Here is a 26,814-nt window from a genome sequence, read left to right as displayed (position 1 = left end):
AATACTCTTTGGCTGGGATGCAATGATGAGGCATCAGACAATCAAGTCATTTTAGCCTAAATACATAGGTAAAAAGCACCAGAGCAGGTTGCTAGTACCATGGACAGTATCAGAACAATAACCTGTTGAACTAATTGGATGTGGTAGGCTACACCACGGGATGCATCTGCAGACCACTGCCACATAAATAAAGGTAAGACGCAATATTAATTGCTTAAGATTTGCTGGTGCTGTGGCGAGGTCTTTTGTGTTTTTTGCACTCAAGTGGTCGGCTGTTTTAACTTGCAATTGATAGTCGGTGGAGTCAGTCTCTTGTTGACACAAAGTGACTTTTGGTCATTCTTGCTTTGCTTGAATTCTGGAATAATTGTGGGGGGGAATGCATGAGTTTTGGTCAGAATGCCTGATGTAGGCTAGATTGGATGGAATGCGTGTTGTGAATTGAGAACAGCCAGCTCATGTGATACAGCGTTCAGCTGTGCAACAAATATTTTTTTGACGACTTTTGTAGTGCTGTGTGTAGCCACACGTTTGCCCGTTCTGAACTTGAATACGCAGTTCATTTCCTTTCCTAGCATCTCTTGTTTATGATGGTAGCTTAGCCATGTCATGTCACGTTGTCAACATTGGATACATGGAGCAGAACATAGTGGGTCATATGTCCGATACTTTTTGGAAACGTTTTCTTCATAAAACGTGCCAGACAGATTTTGTATACATTTTATTCCTTAGTAATTAGCTGCATGGGTATGCCGTCTTTCAGAACCTTTCATTACCTACACTAAAGAGAGAAAAAAAGAGTGCATCCTCATTGTAACCACCACTTCTGAAAATACACTTCCAAATGCGTCTCTGTCCCCAGCACAAATCAAAACAGACGCCCATGCCTAGTTGAAATGTAAAAATCACACAACTAGTGGGTGGACACCATTGATCAGAATAATCAGCTGAAAATTGAACAGTGTGTTAATTAATACTGAATCAAATGATTCAGTATTTTCAAATACTATTTCATATTTACAAACACGAGACCTGACACACAGACACACAAACAGACAGACACACACTCTCTTACCTGCCGGGTGCCACGGGGCGGAGGGCGGTACCTCGACAGTGCCAGTCTGGAGCTCATTAGAGGGACAGGTGGTGAAAGGTCCTGGGGGGGTTGAAGGAGGGGGGGAGGTAGGGATGGAGAGCTCAGGGGAAGGGGGGGGACTAGTGCTAGGGGCCCCAGTGGAGTTGCTAGGGTCCCTGGCCGTTTGTGAGAGGCGGGGGTCCCGGGGGGCATCCACCTGTTGCTGACTGTACTTGTCACAACAGACACCTGAGGACACATTAACAGACACCCATTTAACTATCTCACCTGGTGGAGAACCAGACCTCAACACGTCTAACAGGCAGACAGACGTATATAGAGAGCCTGACGGATGTATAGAAGAAGGACGTATAGCGAGTCAGACCTGTTATGGGGATGAGAACCCAAGGGATAAGGTGTTCTTTGTCTCCCCCTCTCCTCTCTTCCTCTTCCTGGGCCACTGCTTGAGGAGTCAACTCCCCAGTGTGGGAGCCAGGGCTGAAGCCCTCCATGCTGCTCACACTTCCACCAGTCTGCACCTGGATAAAGGCACACACACAGACAAACAAATATTTTTGTCTGCCAGTCAAATCTATGCAAATGCATTCTCCAGCTGAAGGACAATGGGTAAATGACAGTGATCGAAAGCTCACCTCCAGTTCCTGGTGTTTCCGGAGGTCCAGGTCACCGCTGGCGGGCAGACCCAGCCTGCCAGCAAGCCTATCACACGCTTCCTCTTCTGCGCCACTCTGAATGGCTGCTTCACTGTGTTGGTTGAGTCCTGAAAGAAATGATAGAATCCGTTCAAGAAAGCTTCTACAGATGCATCATTAAAATGGTACCTGCCAACGAAATCCACATGAAATTTTTTCTAGCATCCAAGTACATTCTGAGGTGAAGTCCCATCAACAAAACCTTAGAAACATTTTGGTTTTAAGACTCCCTGGACTGTAAAAGTAAATTTGAATGTCCACATCAACCAATTAGGTTATTCTATTACAGTATGCACATATCCGTAATAACCAACAAGGTATTTCTACGTCAATAAACACATATCAATATCAACCAAAAACGTTCCTCCCGTGTCAGTATATACAATCTATATCAAACAATAATCTTCTTCTGTGTCAGTATATACAATCCACATCAACCAATAACGTTCTTCGCAGTGAGTATACATCCATATCAACCATTAAGGTTATTTTACGTCAGTATACACATGTCTATACAAACCAATAAGGTTATTCTGTTACAGTATGCACATATCCATATTAACCAATAACGTTCTTCAAGCCGTGGCCCACATAGCTTTTCATGCCTCCGTTTTGAAGATGAAAGAAAATTATGACATTATTACTCAAAGAAGGTTGATATTGGGCACTGATTATGAAGATGCCTTGAAAAGTATTTTAATAAATTAAGCATGAACTATAACCAGGGGCAAGGACAATTGAGGGGAAAGGCAGACAGACAGATATACAGACAGACCTGACACACAGGTAGACTGTTACGCCCCTCTACACCCCACTGGCCTTGCAGTGGCAGTGCAATGGTCTTTGGGTGGTGCAAGGGCACAATCAAGTTAAAAGTGCCGACTTTAGCCTCAGAAGGGGGCTTGCTTTCTGTGTTTGCTGCATCAGTGGAGCTGATTAGGACCACCTGAACCGCTCGTCAAGACTGGAGTTAGAAGCGACAGACTCCCCTTCCCATGGGGGATGCTTTTGGTCATGGGACTGCTGGCTGGTTGTGCCGCCTCTCTGGGATTGGTCTTGTCTTGTCTTTATATTTTGGACTTTGTTGTATTTTTTTATTTTTATATATATATATTTTTTTCTTTATTGTATCTTTGTTGGATATCTTAATGTCATGGCCTTTTTATATGTTTATGTAAATAAATCCCACTGGTTGGGTTTTTGTAAAAGGTGTCCTTTGATATTTGGGGTCAAGGGTGGTTTGTTGTTAGCCCCAGTAGGGCCAACTAGAGGTGGGGCGCAACAAATGGGGGCTCATCCGGGATTAGAATATCCATGAGGTGAGTGCATGATGTGTGTAAGATTGTTAACTGTGAGGAAGACTTTTGTGTGCAGTAACTGGTAGTGGACTCTTTTGTTGTGGTGCTTGTCCTCCACGTTTGTTGGGTCACGTTTGGTTGCAACTTTAGAGTAAGTTGGCAACATTTGTTTGTAGTGGCAACTACATTGTCTCCCTTTGTTTCGTGGTAGTTGCAGTCCATTTTTGTTGAGCCACTTGTGTATTACTGTTTGTCTAGTCACAGTTAATTGTCTTGTGACCCTTGTATGTGGGATGTAGTCACTCCATAGATCAGATGATATTTGTAAGTGGTGGTGGTCTCCCAAATTTGTCAGGTCACTTTGTATTCATGTTTGTTCACCTCATGGTGGTAGCCATTTTGTCAAGTGGGAGAGGCACCCACTTTCATGGCTACTTGTTTGGCTGCTCAGTCATTAGCAGCACTGTAATTGGCCCATTTCGTTTAAAGAATTTTATCACCTTGACCCTGATGAACCCCTTATTGCCAGCAGTCCTAGTTTTATGTTTGCATTTGCACATTTTTCTTATATTGAAGTCTGGTTTATATGCCTATTAAGAATAATGTTGTACTTGTGTATGTTCAGGGTAGTCCACTGCCCAAAGCTGTGTGGTTTTTTTATGTGGACCAACTTGGCTTCTTTGCACATTTAATTGCTGACTTGAGCCTCAAATTTTGAAAGTGTGAAGTTCCTTGATTGAACTCATTTTGTCTGTTTCTATATTAGTTGGGTCATCTAAAGAAGTTCCGTAACGGGTCAAGAAATACACAAATGATGTAGATTTATGGATTTGACCTACTTTTGACCTTCAAATTCAAGATGGCTGCCACTTTTGGCTCTTTAAATGTCAATTTTTCAAAATCGTCATAGAGCCTTAATATCAATATATTAGGAAATCAAATGAAAGGTCTGCTCATACTGAGTTCAGTTATAGACAGTAAAATTACAACATACCCATAGGTCATCAGATGCCTGGGGTGGAACCAATGAAAATAGGAAGACAGAGAAGATTCTTTAGCTTGGAGTTGTTTTTATTAATATAACATTAACATTTTTTTTATTATTTATTTATTGAATTAACTAAAAAGACTCCATCTGAATCTGTTGAATCTCCACACTGACTCCTTTCATCATCCCTGCTACTCTCATCTGAGCAGTTATGAGGTGTGAGCTGCTGGGACAAAGGGTGCAGGGTGTGACACACTGGTCGACACTTTCCGTTCACTAGTTCCCAGCCGTGACCAATGGGAGAAGGATGCTCTTCTAGTTTGTAATGGATCTGGCAATATGTAAGGTAAATTGACCTTTCCATATGAAGATTCAAACAGTCATCATCTGGTGGGAGACGGATTGTACTCTTATTCTTCAGTTTGTGCCATTTGGAAACTCTGGCCTGCCCGCAGCTCACATCTGCACACTTTCATAAATGATGGAGAGGACAAATGCCTTCATATCCGCGCTGACTTCATGTTTTAATTCAAGACTCTTTCCCACTCGTCCCAGGAGCTCTCTTGCTTCAGAATTGATCTTCACCTTCTCCAACGACTTCTTCCCATGCCCATAGAACCATGAGGTGTGGTCACTGCCAGTGATCACATGGAGAGGTATGATGATATCTGCAACCTCTTGCGAGAGCATAGCACGGCAGTTGATATACGCATGCTTGCGTTTAATCAGCAGATCACCTCCGACTTGCTGTGAGACGAAAGCTGCTTGGACATAAAGGAGCAGCGTGTCTGCATAGCTGATGCAGACAGCACTCTTGTGTAGAGTGTCTACCAGATCTTTACTCCGGGTCATGCCATAGACATTTACACCCAGGTTGATAGCAGTGGTAGTGCGCTGTCCAGTAATGTGGTAGGTGATCATGGAGGCCAGACTGAGTGTGGCTGGGCTGAGGCCGGCAGTTTTTCTCTGAGGCTGTTTTAGTCAAGTCAAAAGCTTCAACAGCAACTCACACAACTGTTCATCTTTCTCAAGATGATCAATGCAAGGTAGCCAGGGAACAGTACGTGTTACTTTGATAATCTTCGATAGCCGTGGAGCCAAGTTCTGGAGGGGCTGCTCATCGCTGATGCCAAGGGCTGAGACTGCAGCCTCAATGTAATCACTTCCTCCCCCATCATCATAGACCCACTCGCTTTTGTTAAGCTTGCTTCTATCTTTGAAGCCAATTTTGTCTTGATACCCATTAATGAGCAGGTCCTTGACATAAGATGATTTAACATCGCCAACTGCATAGCCATACTCACTGACTATGCGTTTGTAGTCTGCTAAAAGAGACTGTAGTGAACGAATCTCACGCTCAGTAAAGATGACAGATTCAACATGTCTAAAGAACAAATTCTTTGCCTCTGAGAGCGACACACTCTGGAGATGCATTGCACCATCTAGCTTGAAATGTGTATTGTGGATATGTTTCATCCAACAGTGGAACATGAAGTCATTTGCAAAAGGATCTGACAGTGCTGATGTTGACTAAATGAGCCTTGTGAAACGGTCCCTCAACTGTTCATCTTCTATAAAGACTGTGTTGATTCTGAACAGCTTGTTTCACACTCTATTTGGGTGCCTCTGGTCCTCACCTTGCATGCACCACACACACTTTGTCTTGTCTTGAAGAGACCCACTCACAGATACACGCAGGCACATTGGTGAAGGTCCCTCTGACTCTTTGTCACAAAGAGCCTTCTGAGCTGGCATTTCAGAACTTGAACACTGAGAAATGTCACTTTCTTTGTTTGTGTGCCGTCTGGCTTTTTCAAGCTTGTCTGAAGATGAGATGGAGATATAACATGACTAATGTATGTAATGATTCCCTGGCCCATCTTGCCATGAAGTGGTGGTGTAAAAATGACCAAATTTGTCAAGCCCTGACCAGTTTTTGGCTTTGGATGGTAAGCTGTCCCATTTTCCTAGGTTGATTTTATCAGATGACTCACAAGGCTTGCCACATTTCAGCACACATTCACAGGACATTGTGCCTTGTTTTCCTTGCTACATTTACGCAAACATAAAAAAGAGAAAAAAACTACTGTAAAGTACCAGAGAAGCTAGTCATCAACTATCTAGCTAGGGTAGGCCTATTGGAGCTGAAACTAGCATTGTTGCAAACCCGAATCATGTAAGTAGCTAGCTAGTTAGTTACTTATCAGAACTGCTGGTTATCATATTAATGCTAGATCAAACTAATTCGATAAGTTGCTATGTTATGCTTTTTTCCATGAAAGCAGCTGGATTATGTCAGTCAACATAAATTGAGAGACAGCTAAGCTAACATTAGATAGCTACCTAATTTAGCTAACTCTAATTATCAATGATAACATTATCTCTTTGCTGTTATACATTCATAATAATAAAATAATCTTTGGACTAGTGAATAATGTTGAGTATATAAGAGCTTACCACAAACAAAGTGTCTCAATGCAGCAAGTAATTTTCCAGTGACATTAAACCGTGGAAACGTAAACATTAGAAAGAGAGAGCGTGTTTGCACATCACTTGGATGTGGGGCTGCCTGATTGGGAGTGAGGTATAGTTTCTTGAATTACTACAGAAGACAACTTTAGAGATATTTTAGGCCATTGAGAAGTGTTAATTATTTTCCAGTTCAAAATGAAATGAAGGAACCAATTGATCAACACAGTTCTGGTAACTAATAACACCAGCAAAGTTTGTTTCTCATCAACCACAAACCTTGATCTTTTTTACCTTTGAGATGACTTCTGCATAGCCTACTTGTAATGTACCGTCCATAACTGAACTCAATATGAGAAGACCTTTCATTTGAGCCTAATATTAAGGCAATTTTGAAAAATGGACATTTAAAGAGCCAAAAGTGGCAGCCATCTTAAATTTGAAGGTCAAAAATAGGTCAAATCAATAAATCTACATCATTTGTGAATTTCTTGACCCAAATAGTCTCAGAAACCATGTATTATACAGCACTGTGGGCAAAACCATTAAAAAGTTAATTTCCTGCTTGGCTGACAGCAGCCATTTTGGATATACGGCTCTCCCAAATTTCCCCGTTTTTGTGAGGGGCACCCAGGCTAATTTTTTTGTTTAACCTTTTGTTACGTATTTTAAACACATAAGCTACCCACACATAGCCACTAGGAAGTATGATCGAACACATAAGCTGTAATTACGGTACATAGCCACCAGGAAGCAGGATCCGACATATAAGTTGCAATAACTATTCAAGCCACGGAGGGCAGCACCTTTAGACAGGTGAGGAGGGCGAAACTAATACGTCACATAGGCCACGCCTACTCTGTACTAAAGCAGGAACTGAAGCCAACGAGAGCAGAAACATCCGGCAGTCCATACTAGGGAGTTAGGTACAGAGGCCCGCTGTTTGTCGCTCACACGCGTGTCCATACAATTCCCCTCCTTTTGCTTCACAGTTACCATGCCGATATACTTTAACAAATAAAGTGAGTTCAAAGCGATCCGGATTAGACTACTTTCTTCAAGAACGCAACACTTTATAGATGACAAATTCTGTGAGAAACAAACCTCTGCTCTCCACGGTCACGGAACTTCTATAAATGACCCAACTATATGTCTGGCATTGGCGGTTGCAAACCTTGCTGCACTTCTAAATGTGCAGGGGAAGTATGGCTGGAAGACTCACTCTTGCTTTTCATGGAGGTCAGTTGCTGTACTGTTAGGAAGTAAGCATGGTTGTTTTGGCCTGTTTGTTAGAACTTGTTTTTGCACTCCCTGGACAGATTAGTCTGCGGAGAGGCTACCCTGGGGAGGGGGCATGCTAGCCTTGAGCCCGGTATGTCTCAGAAGATAGTAAGGTTAGTCTAGCTAGCTTGAATAGGTCTGGGGATTGCTTTTCTCATCAACATGTGTACAGATTTTTGCCAAACAGCCATACTCGCCACACTCTTGTCTGGAGCAATTTTGAGCCATGTATTTACCTGTTCATTAAGTAATCAGTAGCTATTGTACGTGTGGCTTTTGGTGAGCCCTATGTGTGTATGAGCATGAAGCTCATTAGAGTTAATGGCTGCTGATTGACTGATGGTCAGTGCAGGTTCATTGACAGAAGGCTTGTGGTGTTTGTATCATATGTGTGTGTGGACAAGCCCACTTTCTGTGAAGGTCAGCATTTTTGATGCCTATTAAATGATTGTGAGGTGTACGTTAAAAGGTGACCTTTAGTGAGATGGTCAGCCCACTTCTGTAGCTCACTTGTGTTGCTAGCCAGGTAAAGGCAGCAACTTTTGTTTGTGTGGTAGTGAGCCACACTAGTGATCAGTGGTGTGGGTGTGGCTTTCCATTTTGATTGGTCACAGGTGTGTGCTACACTGAACATGTAGATTGCAGTAACTCTTAAGTGACCATTTGTGTCGTGGTGATAACAGTTCACTTTTGGGGGGGGTTATTAGTGCTACTTTTGGTTGATTGGTAGTGACTTTGTTAGTTATCCTTTTAGTTTGACTGTTGTGCTCCACTTTGTGGGTCACGTGTTACTCTTTTGTGTGTTCAGGTGTAGCAGTTTGGTCTGTGTAATCCTCTTGTGCTCATGTGTAGTGGCATCCGTTTGCTGGGCAAGTCCACAGGAACTGCATGGTGAGAGCATGTAGTTGCTGCTTGTGACCGAGTGCTCTGAGCATGTTGCAGCTTTAAAGGTGCTAAAAACAAGCGCACCTTAGTGGTGACGTCATGTCACACACAGACAATCGTGAATTAATTGATTAGCGGGGGGTAAGGTTATATAGGGACGTTGTAAATTGTTTGATTGTTGATTGTTCATGATATGCGACCCAGTGTCCTGATGAAAAGAGAGAATAAACGAAAGCTAAAGAGAGATCCAGTTTCTGTCATTCCTGATCGAATTGTCCTGCAATATTTGGTGCCGAAACCAGGGACATTTAGATGAAGGAAGAAGAGGACGAAAACTCCATTGGTTTGCAAGACAAACAAGAAGACAGAAAAAAGGAACAATGGCTGAAATCGACCGTAGAAAGAAAAAAAGATCCTCAATCCGCACCGCTGTAACCAGACTGATTAACAAGATTGACGACGAACTTGTTAAAGAAAGACCAGATCATGATGCATTGGAAGAGTTGCTGGAGCAATTGATATTGAAAGAAGATTATTTGACTAAAATGGATTTGGATGTGGAAGAAAAAACAGCGACAGAAGATATAGAAGATGAGGTTTCAAGAGCCTTAGAATACAAAGATCACATATCACTGAGGAAGACGAGGACAAGGAGAGCGCTAAGAAGAGCGAAAGATGATGCAGAGTCTGCAATGTCTGTTGAATCTAACCCCATGCGTAATAACGTGAAGCTGCCTAAACTTGTGATAGAAAAATATTCTGGAGACATCAGCCAGTGGCAGTACTTTTGGGGACAGTTTGACACGGCAGTGAACAGTAATCATAACTTAACAAAAACTGATAAATTCAGTTATCTGAGATCATATCTCACTGGCGCAGCTGCCAATGTAGTCGCAGGGTTACCATTAACTGATTCAAATTATGAAAACGCTACTCAGCTGCTGCAGAAAAGATTTGGCCGAAAGGATTTAGTAATTAATGCTCATATGACCAAATTGTTGAATCTTAATCCTGTAAAAAATGTCAGTGACATAAAATCGCTCAGACATTTGTATGATAATTGTGAAATCCAAATTCGTAGTCTGGCTTCAATGGGAGTCGTCTCTGACACGTATGGTAGCTTACTGTGCCCCATTCTAATGAAGCTCATTCCCGAAGAGATAACATTAGACTTCAGCAAACAAGTTGAAGAGGATGATGTCTGGAAAGTGGAAGAACTGATGAGCTTCATTCAAAAAAGAAGTGGACAGCCGGGAGCGCACGGCCAACATGTCTAAAAGCGAAAAGAGCGCACAAGTAAGGAACGTGAAAAGGAAACACCAGGCGCATGGGAAATGCGAACAAGACGACATAACACAATGACAACGTCTACCCTTTATGCGGCGAACCAAATGGACAGACAATAGTTTTTTTTGTTAGAAAAATAATCACCAGTCTAAACACTGCCATGAAATGTCTGTGCCTGAGAAAAAAGAAAAATTAAAATATCATGGAAGATGCTTTGTGTGTTTTGGAACGAGACATGTTGCCAAGGATTGTCGCACTAAAGGTATCTCTTGTGAGAAATGTAATCAACGTCATCACCAAGCTGTGTGCTCCTATGATGGGCGTGAATTCAGAAAAGAAAATGAACCGGCAGATGCCGTGATGTCCATGTCTCCCAGTGAATCAAAGCGAGAATCAGTTCTCCTTCAGACCGCTACTGTCTGGAAAGAAACTCCAGTTACAAGGCAACTCACCCGCTGTCTACTGGACGGAGGGAGTCAGCGAAGCTTTGTGCGTAAAGATATCTCCAGTGCGCTCAACCTCCCCAAAGTAGGTGAAGAGACTCTAAAGTTATACACGTTTGGCTCTAGTGTCCCACAAAATATCACCTGTAATAAAGTAAAATTAACACTGAGCAACATCAGAAATGGCCAAAGTGTACAGTTAGAAGTGTTGGAAATCCCAAGAGTGTGCTCTTCCATTATGAGAGTAGCGGGAGAGGAAGTGCGCAGAGAACTGGAGCGAAAAGGCTTGCAGCTGGCTGACACTTCAGTGAGCGGAATGGAGACGCAGGAGCTTGGAGTCCTCATCGGTGGCGATCACTACTGGAAAATTGTGACAGGAAAATTGGAGCGCCTCTCAGAGTCGCTGGTGGCGCTGGACAGCAAGTTTGGATGGTTAATACAAGGAACCGTATCCATGCTAAATGTGACAACTGAAACAGAACCTACAGATGTCGGAACTCTGCACGTGAGTGTTGGACTGGATGAGAAAATAAATCACACACTGCGCTCCTTCTGGGAAATCGAATCCATCGGGATAATGAATGAAAAAGAACCACTGAAGAGTAATGAGGAGGCATTGCAGCTGTTTGAAAAAACTGTCCAGTTCAAAGAAGAAAGATACGAGGTGAGATTACCTTGGAAAAATGAAGACCATGACCTGACCTCCAACTATAATGTTGCCAAAAGACGTTTTGATCAGCTTGTAAAAGAGTTTCAAAATAATGTGCCACTTTATGAAAAGTACAGTGACGTCATCAAGGAGTACGTCAGTCAGGGAATAGTGGAGCGCGTGCAAAATGTGGTCACTGATAATCCCACGTACTATCTCCCCCACAGAGCAGTCATTAATGAAGAGCGTTTGACCACAAAGTTAAGAGTTGTATTTGATGCTTCGTCCCATGCTGAAGGTTGTCAATCACTAAATGACTGCTTAATGACAGGCCCAAATCTGAATCCTGAGTTACTAAGCATCCTGTTAAAATTCAGAAAACACGAAGTGGCATTTATGGCTGATATCACAAAGGCTTTTCTACAGATATATATTCGAGAGCAAGACAGGGATGCATTACGATTCTTGTGGTTAAATGACTTGCCAAAATCCAACGAAAAACCTATTACCTATGTAAGCATTCTGCGCATGACCAGAGTCCCGTTTGGTGCTTCCCCTAGTCCCTTTCTGTTGGCAGCAACCATTAGATACCATTTGAAAAAATATCAGCAAATGCATCCCACAGTGACATCTACCCTTGATAAGTGTTTGTATATAGATGATTTGATCTGTAGTGCCCCTAGTGTACAGTCAGCGGCCAACCTCGCCACGCAAGCTAAAAGCATCTTAAAAGAAGCAGGAATGAATTTGTGCAAATGGAGCACAAACTCTGGAGAGCTGAAAGACCTGTGGGATGAAGAAATGGAAAACACAATAAGTGGAAAAGTCGAAGTGAAAAATAATGTGTTAAAAGTTCTTGGACTAACATGGAGAACGGAACAAGATGACTTTGTTTTCGATTTGACCAGTTTGATTGAGTTCCTGAAAACCTCAACAAACACAAAAAGAGGCGTGTTGCAGGCTGCTGCTCGCATCTTTGATCCAATCGGATTTCTGTCCCCTTTCACAATCAGAGTAAAATGCCTTTTCCAAAAAATGTGGGAACCGGGCTTAACATGGGACATTGAGTTACCTGAGGATCTGTTGCAGCTTTGGCAGCAGTGGTGCACAGAATTACCTCGCATCAGACAAATTAATATTCCAAGGTGTTATCAAGAGGCGTTCACTGACCTGAATCCACCTGTTAAAAAAGAGGTTCACGTCTTCAGCGATGCGAGTGAAAGTGCATACTGCGCAGCTGCCTACATGAGAGTTATCCCCGAAAATGGTGAGTGCACAGTGACTCTTATAACAGCAAAAACAAGAGTAGCGCCACTTAAAAAAGTAACTTTACCGAGACTAGAACTCCTCGGTGCTCTCATCGGAGCTAGACTCAGTCACTATGTAATTACGCATCTTGAAATGGAAAAGAATCAAGTGAAACTGTGGAGTGATTCTATGATAACTTTGCACTGGATAAAAAGTTCAGCAAAACAGTGGAAACCCTTTGTGGAAAACAGAGTCCGAGAGATCCAGAGTCTCACAGAACCTGAGCAGTGGAGCTTTTGTAAAGGGAAAGAAAATCCTGCCGATAGCGCCACAAGGGGCATAAGTGTGAACCAGTTGCTAAACAACACTCTGTGGTGGACGGGCCGAGAGTGGCTTAAGCAAAGAGATGTAAATTACCGTGACAATGATATTGAACCAAACGAAAATGATGACGCTGTAAAAGAAAATATGGCAGTTGTGGAAATTACCAGTTTGTTAAATTCCAAAGGTTCAAAGGAAATGGAAATACTCGAAATAAAGAACCACAGTGACCTCAGCCGAATGCTGCGGATTACTGCCTGGGTCCGACGATTCATAAACAACGCCAGAGAAAAGGCAAAAAGCACCGGAACATTAACAGCTGGAGAAATCGCTGAAGCAGAGCTTTACTGGATCCGATTAACGCAGAATCAAAGTTTCTACGAAGAAATCAATCAACTGAAAAGAGGTAAAGAAGTTAACTTTCAGTCCAAAATTAAGTCTCTAAGTCCCTTTCTGGATGACAGTGGAGTACTAAGAGTGGGAGGCAGGTTACAGATGACAGGATTGAAGTTTGAACAAAAGCATCCCTGCATCCTCCCGGCAAATTACATGTTTTCTGAGCTGATTGTAAGAAAATGCCACCAGCAAGTATTGCATTCTGGTCTCCAAGACACGCTAAACCAAGCGAGAGAAAGATTCTGGATAATGAAAGGAAGACAACTAACGAAAAGAGTTGTACACGCTTGTCTTATCTGTCGTAAATATAAAGCCAAACCAGCCCAGCAGATTTCAGCGCCTTTACCTGCGCAGCGCATTGAAGAAGCGCCTCCGTTTGAGATCACGGGAGTGGATTTTGCTGGGCCTATGTACAGTAAGAATCAAGGAAAATGTTATATTGCTCTTTTCACCTGTGCAGTCACCAGAGCCATTCATTTAGAGTTGGTAACTGATTTGACTACGGAAAAGTTCCTGCTGGCGTTCAGACGTTTTGTGTCACGCAGAGGACTATGTACCACAATATATTCAGACAATGCTAAAACGTTTAAACGAGCCAACAAGGAGTTGACAGCATTGTGGGATTCCCTGTCATCTAAAGAACTACAGGAATTCTTTGCAGAAAAACGAATAATCTGGAAGTTTATAGCTGAAAGAGCTGCTTGGTGGGGTGGAATGTGGGAGAGAATGGTGAGGTCGGTGAAGACGTGCCTACGTAAAGTTCTGGGAAAATCCTGTCTGAAATATGAAGAAATCGAAACCATTCTATTAGAAGTGGAAGCAGTTGTTAATTCCCGTCCTATCACTTTCACCCACACCAGCAGCGAAGAGCCTGTCCCTCTAACGCCATCCCATTTTCTGATTGGTCAGCGTCTAACAGCGCTCCCATCCGCTGGCAACGTAACCGCAGCGGCCCCCAACACAGACCAACGTCAGTTAAACAAAAGGTGGAAATACAGACAGCGCCTAATCAATACATATTGGACCCGCTGGAAGAAGGAATATCTCCTGGAGCTACGATCTGCACATTGCTCATCTCATGTAAAAAGAAGCACAGAGTTAAAGCTCGGAGACGTTATCCTAGTGAATGAAGACAAACTGCCCAAACACCTTTGGAAAATGGGAAGAATCAAAGTTTATATCGGAAGAGATGGAAAGGTACGCTCTTGCCTTGTTATGCTACCTTCAAGGAACCTAATCAGAAGACCAGTACAATTACTGTATCCCCTTGAACTTGATGTGTAATGACAACCAGAAGAGTCTCATTGGCCGGGAGTCTGTTGCAGCTTTAAAGGTGCTAAAGACAAGCGCACCTTAGTGGTGACGTCATGTCACACACAGACAATCGTGAATTAATTGATTAGCGGGGGGTAAGGTTATATAGGGACGTTGTAAATTGTTGATTGTTCATGATATGCGACCCAGTGTCCTGATGAAAAGAGAGAATAAACGAAAGCTAAAGAGAGATCCAGTTTCTGTCATTCCTGATCGAATTGTCCTGCAATAGAGCATATGAGCTTTGTGGAGTGGTGCTGGCTCAAGCCATAAGTAAGGTCACCTGTTTGCTCTTCGTTTACCAATTTGAGAATGAGCAACTTTGTGCAGGTGACTGTTTTGTCTGTGGCTTTGGCAGCCCACTTTTGTTTCCTCCTCTCTCTCTCTCTCTCTCCTCCATCTATCTCACCTTTTAGGTGGCAGACCGAAGGCTGGAGATGACTGCAGTGGGGCTTCGTTTTTGTATTGGCTTCCTAGAGGAACCCTTTTAAGGGGGGAGGTGTTACGCCCCTCTACACCCCACTGGCCTTGCAGTGGCAGTGCAATGGTCTTTGGGTGGTGCAGGGAGACAATCAAGTTAAAAGTGCCCACTTCAGCCTCAGAAAGGGGCTTGCTTTCTGTGTTTGCTGCATCAGTGGAGCTGATTAGGAGCACCTGAACCGCTCGTCAAGACTGGAGTTAGAAGCGACAGACTCCCCTTCCCATGGGGGATGCTTTTGGTCATGGGACTGCTGGCTGGTCGTACCTCTCTGGGATTTGTCTTGTCTAGTCTTTATGTTTTGGACTTTGTTGTATAGGTCCTTTTCATATTTTTATGTAAATAAATCCCACTGGTTGGGTTTTTGTAAAAGGTGTCCTTTGATATTTGGGGTCAAGGGTGGTTTGTTGTTAGCCCCAGTAGGGCCAACTAGAGGTGGGGCGCAACATACATACATACGGAGCCATACAGGTAGAAGCTGTAGGATTTAAGTGTTCCCTACGCGTTAATTAGTGAGAGGGAATTGACCACTTGAGAGTTATTGTGATTTATTGGAGAAGAGCATTCCCAAAGCATGCACAATTATTCTCTCTTGAGAAACTCTCGGGGCTTCATTATGTAGAGGTTGTATTCTTGTGAGAAAGATGTTTGCCAGTGCGTTGCGAGTTGAAGCAATACATCACGACAAGGGCAAAAGGTGAGGTAACCTCCACCTTCTCTGGGGCAGCTGAGAAAGGGAGCTCCGTCAGAGACTGAGTGCCAAGCTATCAGGCAATCTGGAGACTAAGAACAACAGAGTACGAATCATGGTTCATTACAACAGACAGGCGGAGGAGACAGGCAGGTAGACAGACAGACAGATAAACAGGCAGACCTGAAAGATTGTTGAGAAGCTTGTTGCCAGCCTCAGGTCCGTCTCTTCGGAGATCCACGTCCTTCAAAACCCCTGAACCAATCGCAGAGGAGAGAGAGCAGCCGGAGGCGGGCTTAGGGCTGCTGTCAGCTAGAAAGAGAGCACGGGAGAATGATTGGTTGTATTGTGGTTTTTTTTTACATTAAAGGGGACATTATACCACCAGGTGGGAGTGTGATTAGAAGTTACAAGCCATTTGAAAATCTGCGTCTTCTGACATCACTGGTGGGCGTGTCCACCTAGATGTGTGCTGGGTAGATGAGCAACGTTTGCTTCCGTCCTCTGGGTAGGCTGGTAGACTGATCTATCCAGCATACATCTAGGTGGACACACCAACTAGTCAGAAGAGGCAGATTGTCAAAGTTTAACTGGTCGTAATTCATATTTCTGCTGACCCCACGTTCGCAAAGATCCAAGTTGGGACACAAAGCAGAGCTGCCTGCATTGACAGTTCCACGTCACGTTAACCTGCACACAAGGGGGCTCCACGCCACTTCCCACCAAAAATAGTAAAAACTATGAAAATGAACTGCTGAAAAGCGGTTGGTGTATCGCAACCAACGGGCTTTAATGAAACAAAAGCAGCCTATGCATGCTCCTTGCTCAACCAATCAGCGATCACTTGCCACAAACTCTTGCAACAATGTTGTCGTCTGGTGATGGTTGTCAGATGTGGTACTCGTCTGGTAGACGAGTACCACATCTGAAAAATACGTACATTCCTTACACAGAAGGAAACCTAGGTTGTGGTCCAGGCTCTTGTCCTCTCGCGTCCTTGACTACTGTACTGCATCTCCCTTCTGGCTGGCCTGCCTGCATGTGCCACTCGTCCTCTTTGGCTCATCTAGATTAAGAAAGCCTGACTATTTCCTAAGTTCTCCTACACGACACGTCTCCTTGACACCCTGCACTGGCTACCTGTGCCAGCCCCAATCCGATTCAGGACACTGGTTCTTGCCAACTGTGCCGCTAACAGATCAGGCCCATCCTCCATCCAGGCCACGGTCAAACCAGCACGTCCCACACGCTCCATGACTGAGAAACCACTTGCTTCTCCCTGACTACGTCAGAAGCCCAGCAGCCGCTCGACATGATCTTGATTGTTCTGCGTCCTGGCTCAACAATTGTGGCACAAGCTCCCCGATGGCCTCTAGCAATTATAGGCAGTGGCTGAGATTATTTTTGAAGTTGCACCCACGTCAATGTTTGCTGCACTTTTTTGGTGGTTTATTTTCATTGTTGAATAAAAAGCCAAGTGCTAGAAGCTAGACTCAAGAGTCAAGCAAGAGAAACTTAACTCCAGAAGCGAGATGCTACAACCTAAACTCCAGACGCTAAATTCTAGAAAATAAGCATTAGAAGTTAAGTGCATGTTGCCAAGTGTAGGAAGCTGAGCACTAGAAGGTCGCACCCTCACCTGTTGGACAAGCTCCTGGCTCTTCCCCTTGGTATATCCTTTTGGGCGATGGGTCAGTGACCTCCTCCAGACTCCTCTTCCTCCCCTGTGGTGCCTCTTCTTCCCGGGCTCCTGCTGTCCTGGGGTCCCGCACACTGCTCTTCTTGAACACCTGCTCCATCAACACACAGACCAACCTCTGCTCCATCAACTTTATTGAAACACGTCCGCTGTTCTGTTTAATATGTCAATAACACAATAATAATCGTAATATGTTAGTACATTGTCAACTTCAGAGACCTGGTATGTGTTATAACGTATAGTAAGAACGTGTCAAAGTGTTGGAACATGTACAAAAAGTAGCTTACATGTACTTAGTGTACTGATACTTGGTAAATGGTAGTCGCGCATAGTAAAGTAAAGTCACGTGACGTCCCCCATTGGCTTAAACATGACAGTATTGAGGGCGTTAATGAGCCTTCTATTGCCCGTGCTATTTTTCGAGATCGATGTGACCAGCAGTGGGAAAGACAACGCATGGTTACACAGAGTAAAGTATGTCAAAGCGTATGGTGTAAAACGTGTAGGAACCTTCAAAGGGATGGTCTGCTCAGGGACTGGCTCCGCCCCCGGCTCTGGCTCCGCCCCCTCCGGCTCCTCCTCATTGGGAGGTGGGTGGAGCTCCAGCAGGCGGTTCGCGTGGCCTAAGGGGAGCTGGTAGAAGACTGGGCTGTAGAGGTAGGAGCGCAGGTAGCCCTCCATGTTGAGACGGTGGTGTTTGGGAGCCGGAAACAGCTTTCCTCTGTCATCCAGCTTAGAGTCATACACTGGCATGGGGTAGGCCCGCACCTGCACGGTAACATCACATAACAGTCATATCACAACGCAATCATATCACAATACATTCAATCACAACGGTCGTGTACATCTTTCCATCAGATTATCATTCAGGCTATCCTATATAGTACCGTGCGGTCCCTCCTGCCGGCCAGGTAGAGACCAGCCTGTCTCTCCACACCAGCCGCCAGCTCAGTGGGGGGGTTGGCCCGGGCCTTGACCAGCGCATGATGGAGCGCTGGGACGAATTGCCCCAGCTCCACCCCCCGAGGAACAAGCCCCGTGGCATTATAGGAGGACGGACAGCCCATTGACACTAAGGAGGACACATCTCATTAGCATTCTGGTGTGTGTGTGTGTGTGTGTGTGTGTGTGTGTGTGTGTGTGTGTGTGTGTGTTTACTGGGTCTAGCCATGTCTCTGGACTCTGGGAAGACGAACAGGGCCTGAAGACATCTCTTCCACAAGGCTGGTCTCTCTGCAACACATAATGGAGGTTACACACACATATATTCACACTTACAAATATACACTATGCATACGTGTTCTGATGTCATACCAGGAGGCGCGGCCATTTGGACACTGGAAAGCAGGATTAGGAAGCCACTATCAGGAAGTGGACATAATAGAACCTGCAACACACACACACACATTACAAATAACGGGTCTGGAGAGGGATGTCAACCAGTCCTACCAGGAGGTACCACCAGTCCTAACGGGAATACGTACCAGTTTCCTCTCCTCCAGCTGCAGCAGTAGTTTGCTGGTGTCGGGTCCGGAGCCTCTCCGCTCCGACACCTCCAGCAGACTACAGAACCAGCCGCTCTTCACCACTAAACACACACACACACACACAAAGCTGGATTTTCCACTAGGGCTTCAGAGGTCAGTGTTTGGCCTCACCTTCATTGCTGACATTGTTTTGACCTCACTTTCATGGCTGCAAGTCTTTTGACCTCACCTTCATGGCTGCCAGTGTAGAGGTTCCAACAGAACAGAGAGGCGGGGAGGTGCTCGGTCAAATGGTTCAGACTCATCAGCCAATCAATCTCCAGCTTTTCTGGTCTGCCGGGAACAGAGGAAAAAGGGCAGTAGTTACTTGATTGAGCTGAGGAGGAGGATAGACATGAATGGCTGAGGGGAGGAGGAGGAGACTCGTAGTTGTCCAGTGTTACTTACAGGCTGCAGGGCAGGAGAGGAGGGGAGAAGGAGAGCAGGGAGAGATAGAGCAGGTGCTGTTCCCCTTTCACCAGGGCCCCACTCCACACCACAAACTGAGCACGCTCTGACACACAAACACACAAACTTGCATTATTCTTCCGCTTCAAATGAAAAGTCAACAACATAACAATGGGCTGGGCTTACCTTTACTACCGTCTGCTGATTGGCTGTTCAATCTGTTTGTCAAACAAATTAAGAAAGGGGATTAGTTAGTGCTAAAGAATCACTTACTTTGACAAAAACATACTGTTTTTGTCATGGAGGTCGAAGTTATGTTTATCTTATATCTATGATATAATATCTAATAAAATACATTAAATTTAAAAAGGGAAGTGGTGCCCCAATCGAGGAGATAAATAAACAATGTTACTTATTGCTCAGTTCGAGCCAGTTAATCATGCTATAGTTTTGCATATTATCATTGTAACTATTGTTTGGTACTACCTGAGAGGTGGGAGGGGCTTGCTGGGGAGCGGGGCATCTTTTCCTTTGAACGAGTAAAAGACCACAGCGTAGGGACACACCTGTCGGGGCTGCGGCCTCACCTCGTCGAACCAATACTCGTAGAAGTATTGCTGAAGGGACAGCAGGCGGGAGAACATTTAGAAAAACGTATAGAAAGAAGAAGGCAATAGCAACGAGAGCTGTCTTGTTCCTACAGGATGTCATGTAAACTACCGGATGTGATGGATCTAGAGGATGTGATGCGAACAACAGGGTGTGATCTTAACTACAGGAGGTGAGCTACGCTACAGATGTGATATACACTTCAGTATGTGAGCTATAGGACTTGATGTGAACTACAGAATGGGATGTAAACTATAGAATTTGATCTATAGTTTACATCCACCACAAGACGTCACCTACTATACAGGATGTGATGTGAGCAACAGGACATGATGAGAGATACAGAATGTGATGTGGGTTGCAGGATGTGATATGAGCAACAGGATGTGATGCGAGTAACAGGACATGATGCGAGCTACAGGGTGTGATGCAAACTACAGAATCTGATCCGAGCAACAGGATGTGATGGGAGCATTATTATGGGATATAAACTACAGGATTTGAAATACAGGAATTGCTTTCCAGCTAGTGTGCTACAGGAAGTGAGCTAGAGGGACCGCGGAGACGTACCTGTGTGAGCTCGAAGGCACGGTACGAGGTCAGTGAGGTGACCTTGCTAGCATTTTTGGAAACGTGGCTGTCGAAGCGCGGTGTGGGGTCCAGGAGATTCTTAGACATACTTTCATAGATGCTCTTCACCTTCCCCTGTACACGCACGCACACGCACACACACACACACTAGGGTGAGTCAGAGAATCGCTGACACAATGACAGATATTTCAGATTAGTGGTGTAACCTTTGACCCTTACCTTCATGACCTTGAAAATGAGGATCTCCCCAGAGGAGCCAGGGCTGAAGGAGTTGTTCTGGAGCAGGTCAGAGAACTTTGACAGATACACTCCTGGACACAAAACACATACACAGAATATGAAAGTGGGTCTTCCTATTCTAGCAGGGGGTTAGCAGGTTATTGGAAGAGGGGGTCATACCTTTACTGGGGTTCCCCAGAGCCGTGACCCAGCTGTGTCCCGTCAACAAGCCCTTCTCACACATCCACGGCAGCTAAACACAAGTCACATTCTGTTACCCCACAGTAAATAAAATACATTCGCTTACCACACACAAAGTTAATAAATAACACTGTTCACATAGTCAATACATTTCACACCGTTACTATAGTCAATAGATTAAATATGAATTTAATCTAAATACTGTTACCAAACAATCAATAGAATACATGTGTGTTCATGTTACCTTGACAGCATCAGCCAATAAGAAGCAGTAGCTCTCCTCCAGCTCCTTCTCCGTCCTCCCCTCACTCTTCATCTCCTTTCTTTTCTCCACAAACTAACACACACACACACACACACACGCACACACTTAATTTTTGTCAGTGTTCATCTTATTCTGTTTTGTCTCACCCTTCCTCCATCATCGTCATCCACTCCTCACCACACCATTTGAGGTCTGCTGTAAACTCCTCCTCCTCACCTTTCCCTCCAGCACAGCACTGTGCACAAGTCTAGGCTTGCTGTAGGTGAAGCAGAGTGAGGAGCTGCTGTCCTTGTAGCTGGACGTTAGGATGGTCAGCATGTCCTCAAACTCCCTGGACTCGCTTGACACATACTGGAACAGAGCTGCACACAGACAGACATGTAGTTAGGCAGACAGACTTGTAGTTATTTATTTTATTTCACCTTTCTTTACCCAGGTTAGTCCCTGGAGGTTAAACATATTTTAAGAAAGACCTGACCAAGGAGGGAGTTAGTACATGAAGTTTATGCATTAAGTTAATACATTAGACACAACATACAACACAGCCAAACAATAGCATAGATATTAGTAAATAAAGACTATAATTCCAAAGAGTTTGTGCTTCCCTCTGTTAAACCACAGCTTGACATGCGCTGAAATAGAATTTTCTCCTGCAGTCTATAAGTATTGCTTTAAGTAAATATAGCAATGGAATTCTCCAGATGCATTTAATGTTTTAGATTTAAACAGATATATACTGGGAATTGACCAACTTTCTTTGTTGGTGTGGACAACTGTTCCTTCACTCCTAAATATTTCATGTTTAAGAAGGAATTCTCAGCTTCAGATAGGTCAACGACCCCAGGCCTTTGCGCTGATCCTAAATTGTTGCTAAAATCTGAGACATATCAGTTCCCTTGTAGTCGCATTAGAAACAACATTAAATAACCCAGTAACCCCCTATAGTTTCTTGGGTAGAATGGTGTTGCCTTGTCCTAGCATAGCAGTACTGTAACAACATTAGCAGTGTCTGGAACTACAAGAAACGTATGGTGGACGCAGACTACAAGGTTTTACATTGTTTTGGTCAACACACTTCCCGAAGCCATTCATGGACTGCCCCGATTCGACTCTTATAACCGAAACTCTCGCTAAACTCTCGCGATATAACGTAAAGTGCGCCTAAATCACGGATGTAAACAAACATGGCGGACAATGTTCGGCGTTTACAATGAATAGTAATATTAAAATATATATATCCATGGCTATTGTTTGGTGTCATTTAACCTACTTGTTGAATCAGTTATATATAAATAAAAGCTACTGCTTTACTGCAAAGCTTCATAACCATAGAGCGCATTCATATTTCACTTAATGCGCTCTAGCTGTACCCTTTAAAACCATGTAGTCCTACAGGTTCGTATACATTCTTTAAATAATGTTATAAACGAACTAACCAACATAATAACAAAGACCATGACCACTAACCAATCTAATTTCCAGACATGACATCTAGGGTTGCCAACCCTATTAACATACATTAAAAAAGATTTGGACATTAATGTTTTGGTTCATATTCTCCCATATCGCTCTTGAAAATAAATGTCTATTTGCGCTCAGCGTTCTCGGATCATATATTGGAGCACCTCAGACTACATGATTTGGTGGGCGCCGTGTGGTTTGTGCGTTACGCAGCATCACACATCTGTCCCACTGTACATGTCAAAATTAACACAGCTGGCTTTCAGCGAGAAAATGAAATAATTTAAATGAAATATTCAGTCTCTAAAGTAAAGTACTTTGAAATCATACCACTTCCAACAAACCCTTTCTCATTTGAACTTCACGTCTCCCCATCTGTCACCTTCCCCAGAGCCCACTACACGTCCCACCAGCACAGAGGAGGAACTCATACCCCGCAGCTGCACTACCAGTCCCCATCTACAGGTAGCCCTCAAGTTGAGGTACACATCTAGTTGATATTGTAAAATACTCAACGGCTCTGCTAAATGAGTCCACAATGCAGGTAACCAACCATACTCTGGAGGCTCTGGTCTAATCATCTCGTGTGATCTGGTAAAAAAAAATCTGTGTGGATGGTCCTTTTCTTTTTCAGGGATTATATGAATTAAGAATCCTAACAGAAGTCTTCCCTTTCGGCAAATAATCGTAACATTTAATAAATCGCAGGTAACAGGAAGACGTTTAATAAACGCCGATGAGAATGTTAGAGGGGATACAGTGTTGTTATTAAAACATAAGCAGCATGCTCTTTTGCTAGGCACACCTCTCGTCTCCTTGTTCTTCCTCGGGATGTGGAACTTGAGCGGCTCCATGGGCATGTGTCTGCGGTGCACCGGGTTCGAGGCCGAGGACCTTCTCTCCGACAGCTTGGTTTCCGGGCTACTTAGAAGGTCTATAACCTCGGACCCACAACCCACAGCCGTTGGAGACCCACAACTGGGACTCAGTCCGCCATCTTGGCCGTCGGCGGCAGATCTGTTCCCGCTACGTTCTTCCTCCATCTTCGAAGCACCAAGTGGTAAATAGTTCTCTCTCATTGACCGTTACTTTGTCTCTGGTCTCCAACCGGTGTCGCAAGTTGGCAGGGCTGTTATCCAAGGAACCATGCTCCGTTCCCCGAAATGAAAACACACTGAACTCGGAGGCACTCACAGCTTCATGCAGCCAGGCAGCTGATTGGCTGAGGGTTACGGAGCACAGAACACGTGGTTAACCTTGAGTACCATTGTCAAACAGCGACACCTGGAGGCCCAGAGTGGGGGACGCATTAAAGGGGACATGAAAACAACACTTTTCCTGGGTTTTGGGGTGTTGTTTTGTGTTACTGGTGCTCACACACGCATACAAACTTTGAAAAAAGTCTGTACATGATGATTTTGAGTGAGATGAGGGCTGTTTCCCAAAGTGAAGGAAGCATGCTCAACGGCCGCCCATTTAAAGGGATACTTCACCGGTGGAGATATGAAGGTTATAGGAGGTAAATAATTCCATGTATTATAAATGTGCAAAAAAAATTGAAAGTCATCTGTCAGGTCATCTGTTAAAAGATTTAGGGAAGTCAAGTAAAGGGAAATGTTTTGGTAAGGACCAAAACATTTGGTAAGAACAGTCTCCTGGCCATTTATATCCATTGCCGCGTATATTTTACTGAAATAACTAGGGCGTTATCATCCCTTGGACGATCTGTAGGTATGCTTTGTTGAGCTGAATAAACGTTGTGTCTCAGAGTGATACTGCCTTGCGTCACATTGTTTCTCGAGCTCGCTGCTTTGCTTAGAGACATCCAGAGCAAGAGACTACACCATCAGGCGACCGAAATTATAGCGAAAAAGCGCATAACAGTGTTTTTGGCTGGGTTGTAGGCTGTGGAGGGAAACACAACATTAGGTTTTAAATAACTGGTGTAATGGCCTCTTCTTTTTGGAAACGAGACAAATACCATGGTCTATAATAACATGGACAGTGATGGCCAAAATAACCTAACAAACACACCACGTATACAGTACAGATATAGGCACACGTTAAGGCCCATGGTGAAGACCACATGTCCCAACGATAGGGGCCATCAGATGCTCACACAATGCACACACTAGGCCTGCACGATTCAGGGAAACATTTGAATCAACAATGTTTTTAGCTTAGAATTGATATCACGATTCTTTGCCTCGATTTTTTTTCTCACAAAATGTCATTCTTATTGCAAACATGAACCATGACAAAAAAGTGGGTCATTCCTAGTATTCGGTGCCATTTGAGTCCCCATAGCCTAATATGGTATATTTTTTGTAAAAATTGGCCAATACTTATTTTTAAAAGCTCATCTTATATAGTTAACCCCCCTCTACCGTAGAACACAACAGTATGTCCCCAGGATTAATTGCATTTAAAATAATTCCTCCAACTTTAGCACAAACAACTAAACTGCCATGTCCCCAATCGTGTTTGCTCAACTTCAGTTACAAATATAAGTAATAAAAATCAAAGAAATTCTACATTTGTCATTATTGTTGTATAGCTTTGTTTATAATATTCCTTACCAAATGTTATTTTTTGTGATTAAAACATTTTCAAGACTTTAAGTATTTAAAATATGTTGTGTCCCTGAATCGACTGTCCCCCCTGTTACTCTGATGCAAGTCCCCCTGAACAACCCCCTCCGACTATCCCTCTAGTCACATGACTCAACAAGTAACATTACTTTTTGGAGGGAAATCATCTACAAGAAGCAGAGTAAGTATCACTCTTTAATCAACCTTTTTTTCAATGTTTTAGAAAGCTTGACTGATGCGGTAAAGCATAACATGTCCACCCTGTTATGCTTATAAATAGTGGAAACTGATACTTTTTTGTAATTTTGAAAATATGGTTAAAAAACATGTTAAAAATCCTCCTCAGTGGTCAACATTAGCTAGCTTCTTCTGCATCACATGAGTAGTAATAGCTAAATTTAGCATAAAATGTTCCCCCTGTTACTGTCCCCCCTGTTACTGTTTTACACAGTAACAGGGGGGACACATAGTAACAGGGTGGATGTAAGAGGGCTAGATGAATAAGTGTTTCCAGTTTGTATTGGATTTTTTATACATTATTATGCCTTTTTTGTTCCATACTTCCATAAGATTCCATACGATTTTTTAAAAATGTAATTATCAGGGAATGGCGCTGTTGTCTGCCACAGAAAAGCAACGGCGCTACAGGGCTCGTCGGGATGTAGACCATGAAAGACGGCAGCAATACCTCAATAAAGAGAAGGAGAGGTGGGGAAAGGACATTGATGAAGGGAGAAAAAAGTGTCAGACCTAAGCGAAAGAGAGAAGAGAGCAGTAAGAAAGAAATGGCGAGAAAGAAAGAGAAAGCTGAGGAAAAATGACAGAGCCAGGATGACCTTTCAGTCAATGAACACTCCTACAAGTCCAGACACTCCTCCAGAGCCAGAAAATTCCCCACAACCAGGGCCCTCAAGGTCAGAAAAAAGTTGATAGTTGAAAGCTTTGTTGATTAGGTAGAATGATTTGAATTATCTTATATGTTTTTGCCCTTACTGTGTGTGTATATCTGTGTGTGTGTGTTTGTTGCTGGTAAGCTAGAAACACAACTAATATTAAATATAATAACAGTGTGTAGCCTGAGTCACAGATGATTTTACAATAATAAGTAGCACAACTCACTAATGTGAATAATGGCCTTCTATTCTAGTATCTTGTATTTTAAATGTGCCAATATGCTTTGTGTTTTAGGCAAAATGTTGTTGAAAGGAGGAATGCGAGGCAAGGCAGAAGGAGGCTCCAGAACAATATTGAAGAACTAAAGGCCTTGTTGGAGAGGGAAAAGAGAAAAAAAGAAAAATACAAGAAGAGGTGCCAGCGCTTGGCAGGGGGAAAAAAATCGCCACGTTCTACAGTGGATGCATTGCTGCGCAATCAAAGAGTTAACAACACCATTAGGAAAAGATTGTTGTTGCAGGAATCAATAATTGAGGACATCAGAAATAAATACAGAAACACTAAGAAGGAGCGGGAGAAGCAAATTATTGCAAAAGCAACAACTGGGAAAATTATAAAGAAATACAGGCTGCAGAGGGCTGCACAGGCGACTCTGGGCTTTTCAAAGAAGCGATGTCACAGACGAGATGCAAGGCTCATGACCTATGAAAGAAAAAAGAGCAACAGATTACCGGCTGAATGCAAACAGAAAGTAAAGGCTTTCTATTTAAGAGATGACGTCAGCCGGATGACAACAGGACGAAAGCAAACTGTC

At 43.6% G+C, this 26,814-nt stretch overlaps 1 protein-coding gene across 5 annotated transcripts in view; it reads right to left on the bottom strand.

The window, feature by feature from the left end:
• Positions 1-23,695, bottom strand: part of tasora (transcription activation suppressor a) — a 43,722-nt gene extending 20,027 nt beyond the window's left edge. For all 5 annotated transcript variants that reach the window (XR_013812290.1, XR_013812291.1, XM_079748028.1 and 2 more), the window contains exons 1-20: positions 23,321-23,695; positions 21,271-21,416; positions 21,034-21,126; positions 20,769-20,841; positions 20,589-20,680; positions 20,349-20,483; positions 19,656-19,786; positions 19,356-19,387; positions 19,170-19,275; positions 18,952-19,055; positions 18,720-18,823; positions 18,550-18,622; positions 18,394-18,468; positions 18,123-18,307; positions 17,746-18,003; positions 17,176-17,326; positions 15,720-15,848; positions 1,729-1,856; positions 1,461-1,614; positions 1,076-1,324 (exon numbers count right to left, since the gene is read on the bottom strand). Coding sequence is in view for 3 of the 5 variants with exons in the window: in XM_079748028.1 (XP_079604154.1) it covers positions 1,076-1,324; positions 1,461-1,614; positions 1,729-1,856; positions 15,720-15,848; positions 17,176-17,326; positions 17,746-18,003; positions 18,123-18,307; positions 18,394-18,468; positions 18,550-18,622; positions 18,720-18,823; positions 18,952-19,055; positions 19,170-19,275; positions 19,356-19,387; positions 19,656-19,786; positions 20,349-20,483; positions 20,589-20,680; positions 20,769-20,841; positions 21,034-21,126; positions 21,271-21,416; positions 23,321-23,594 (2,692 nt within the window). In the remaining 2 variants the exon portion in view is untranslated. The remainder of the gene's footprint in view (positions 1-1,075; positions 1,325-1,460; positions 1,615-1,728; positions 1,857-15,719; positions 15,849-17,175; positions 17,327-17,745; positions 18,004-18,122; positions 18,308-18,393; positions 18,469-18,549; positions 18,623-18,719; positions 18,824-18,951; positions 19,056-19,169; positions 19,276-19,355; positions 19,388-19,655; positions 19,787-20,348; positions 20,484-20,588; positions 20,681-20,768; positions 20,842-21,033; positions 21,127-21,270; positions 21,417-23,320) is intronic.
• Positions 23,696-26,814: the final 3,119 nt, after the last annotated feature.

This window comes from Pollachius pollachius, assembly GCF_949987615.1.
Source record: "Pollachius pollachius genome assembly, chromosome: 12".
NCBI lineage: Eukaryota > Metazoa > Chordata > Actinopteri > Gadiformes > Gadidae > Pollachius > Pollachius pollachius.
Note: the sequence above shows the minus strand (reverse complement) of the source record. Positions and strands in the feature narration are given on the sequence as shown.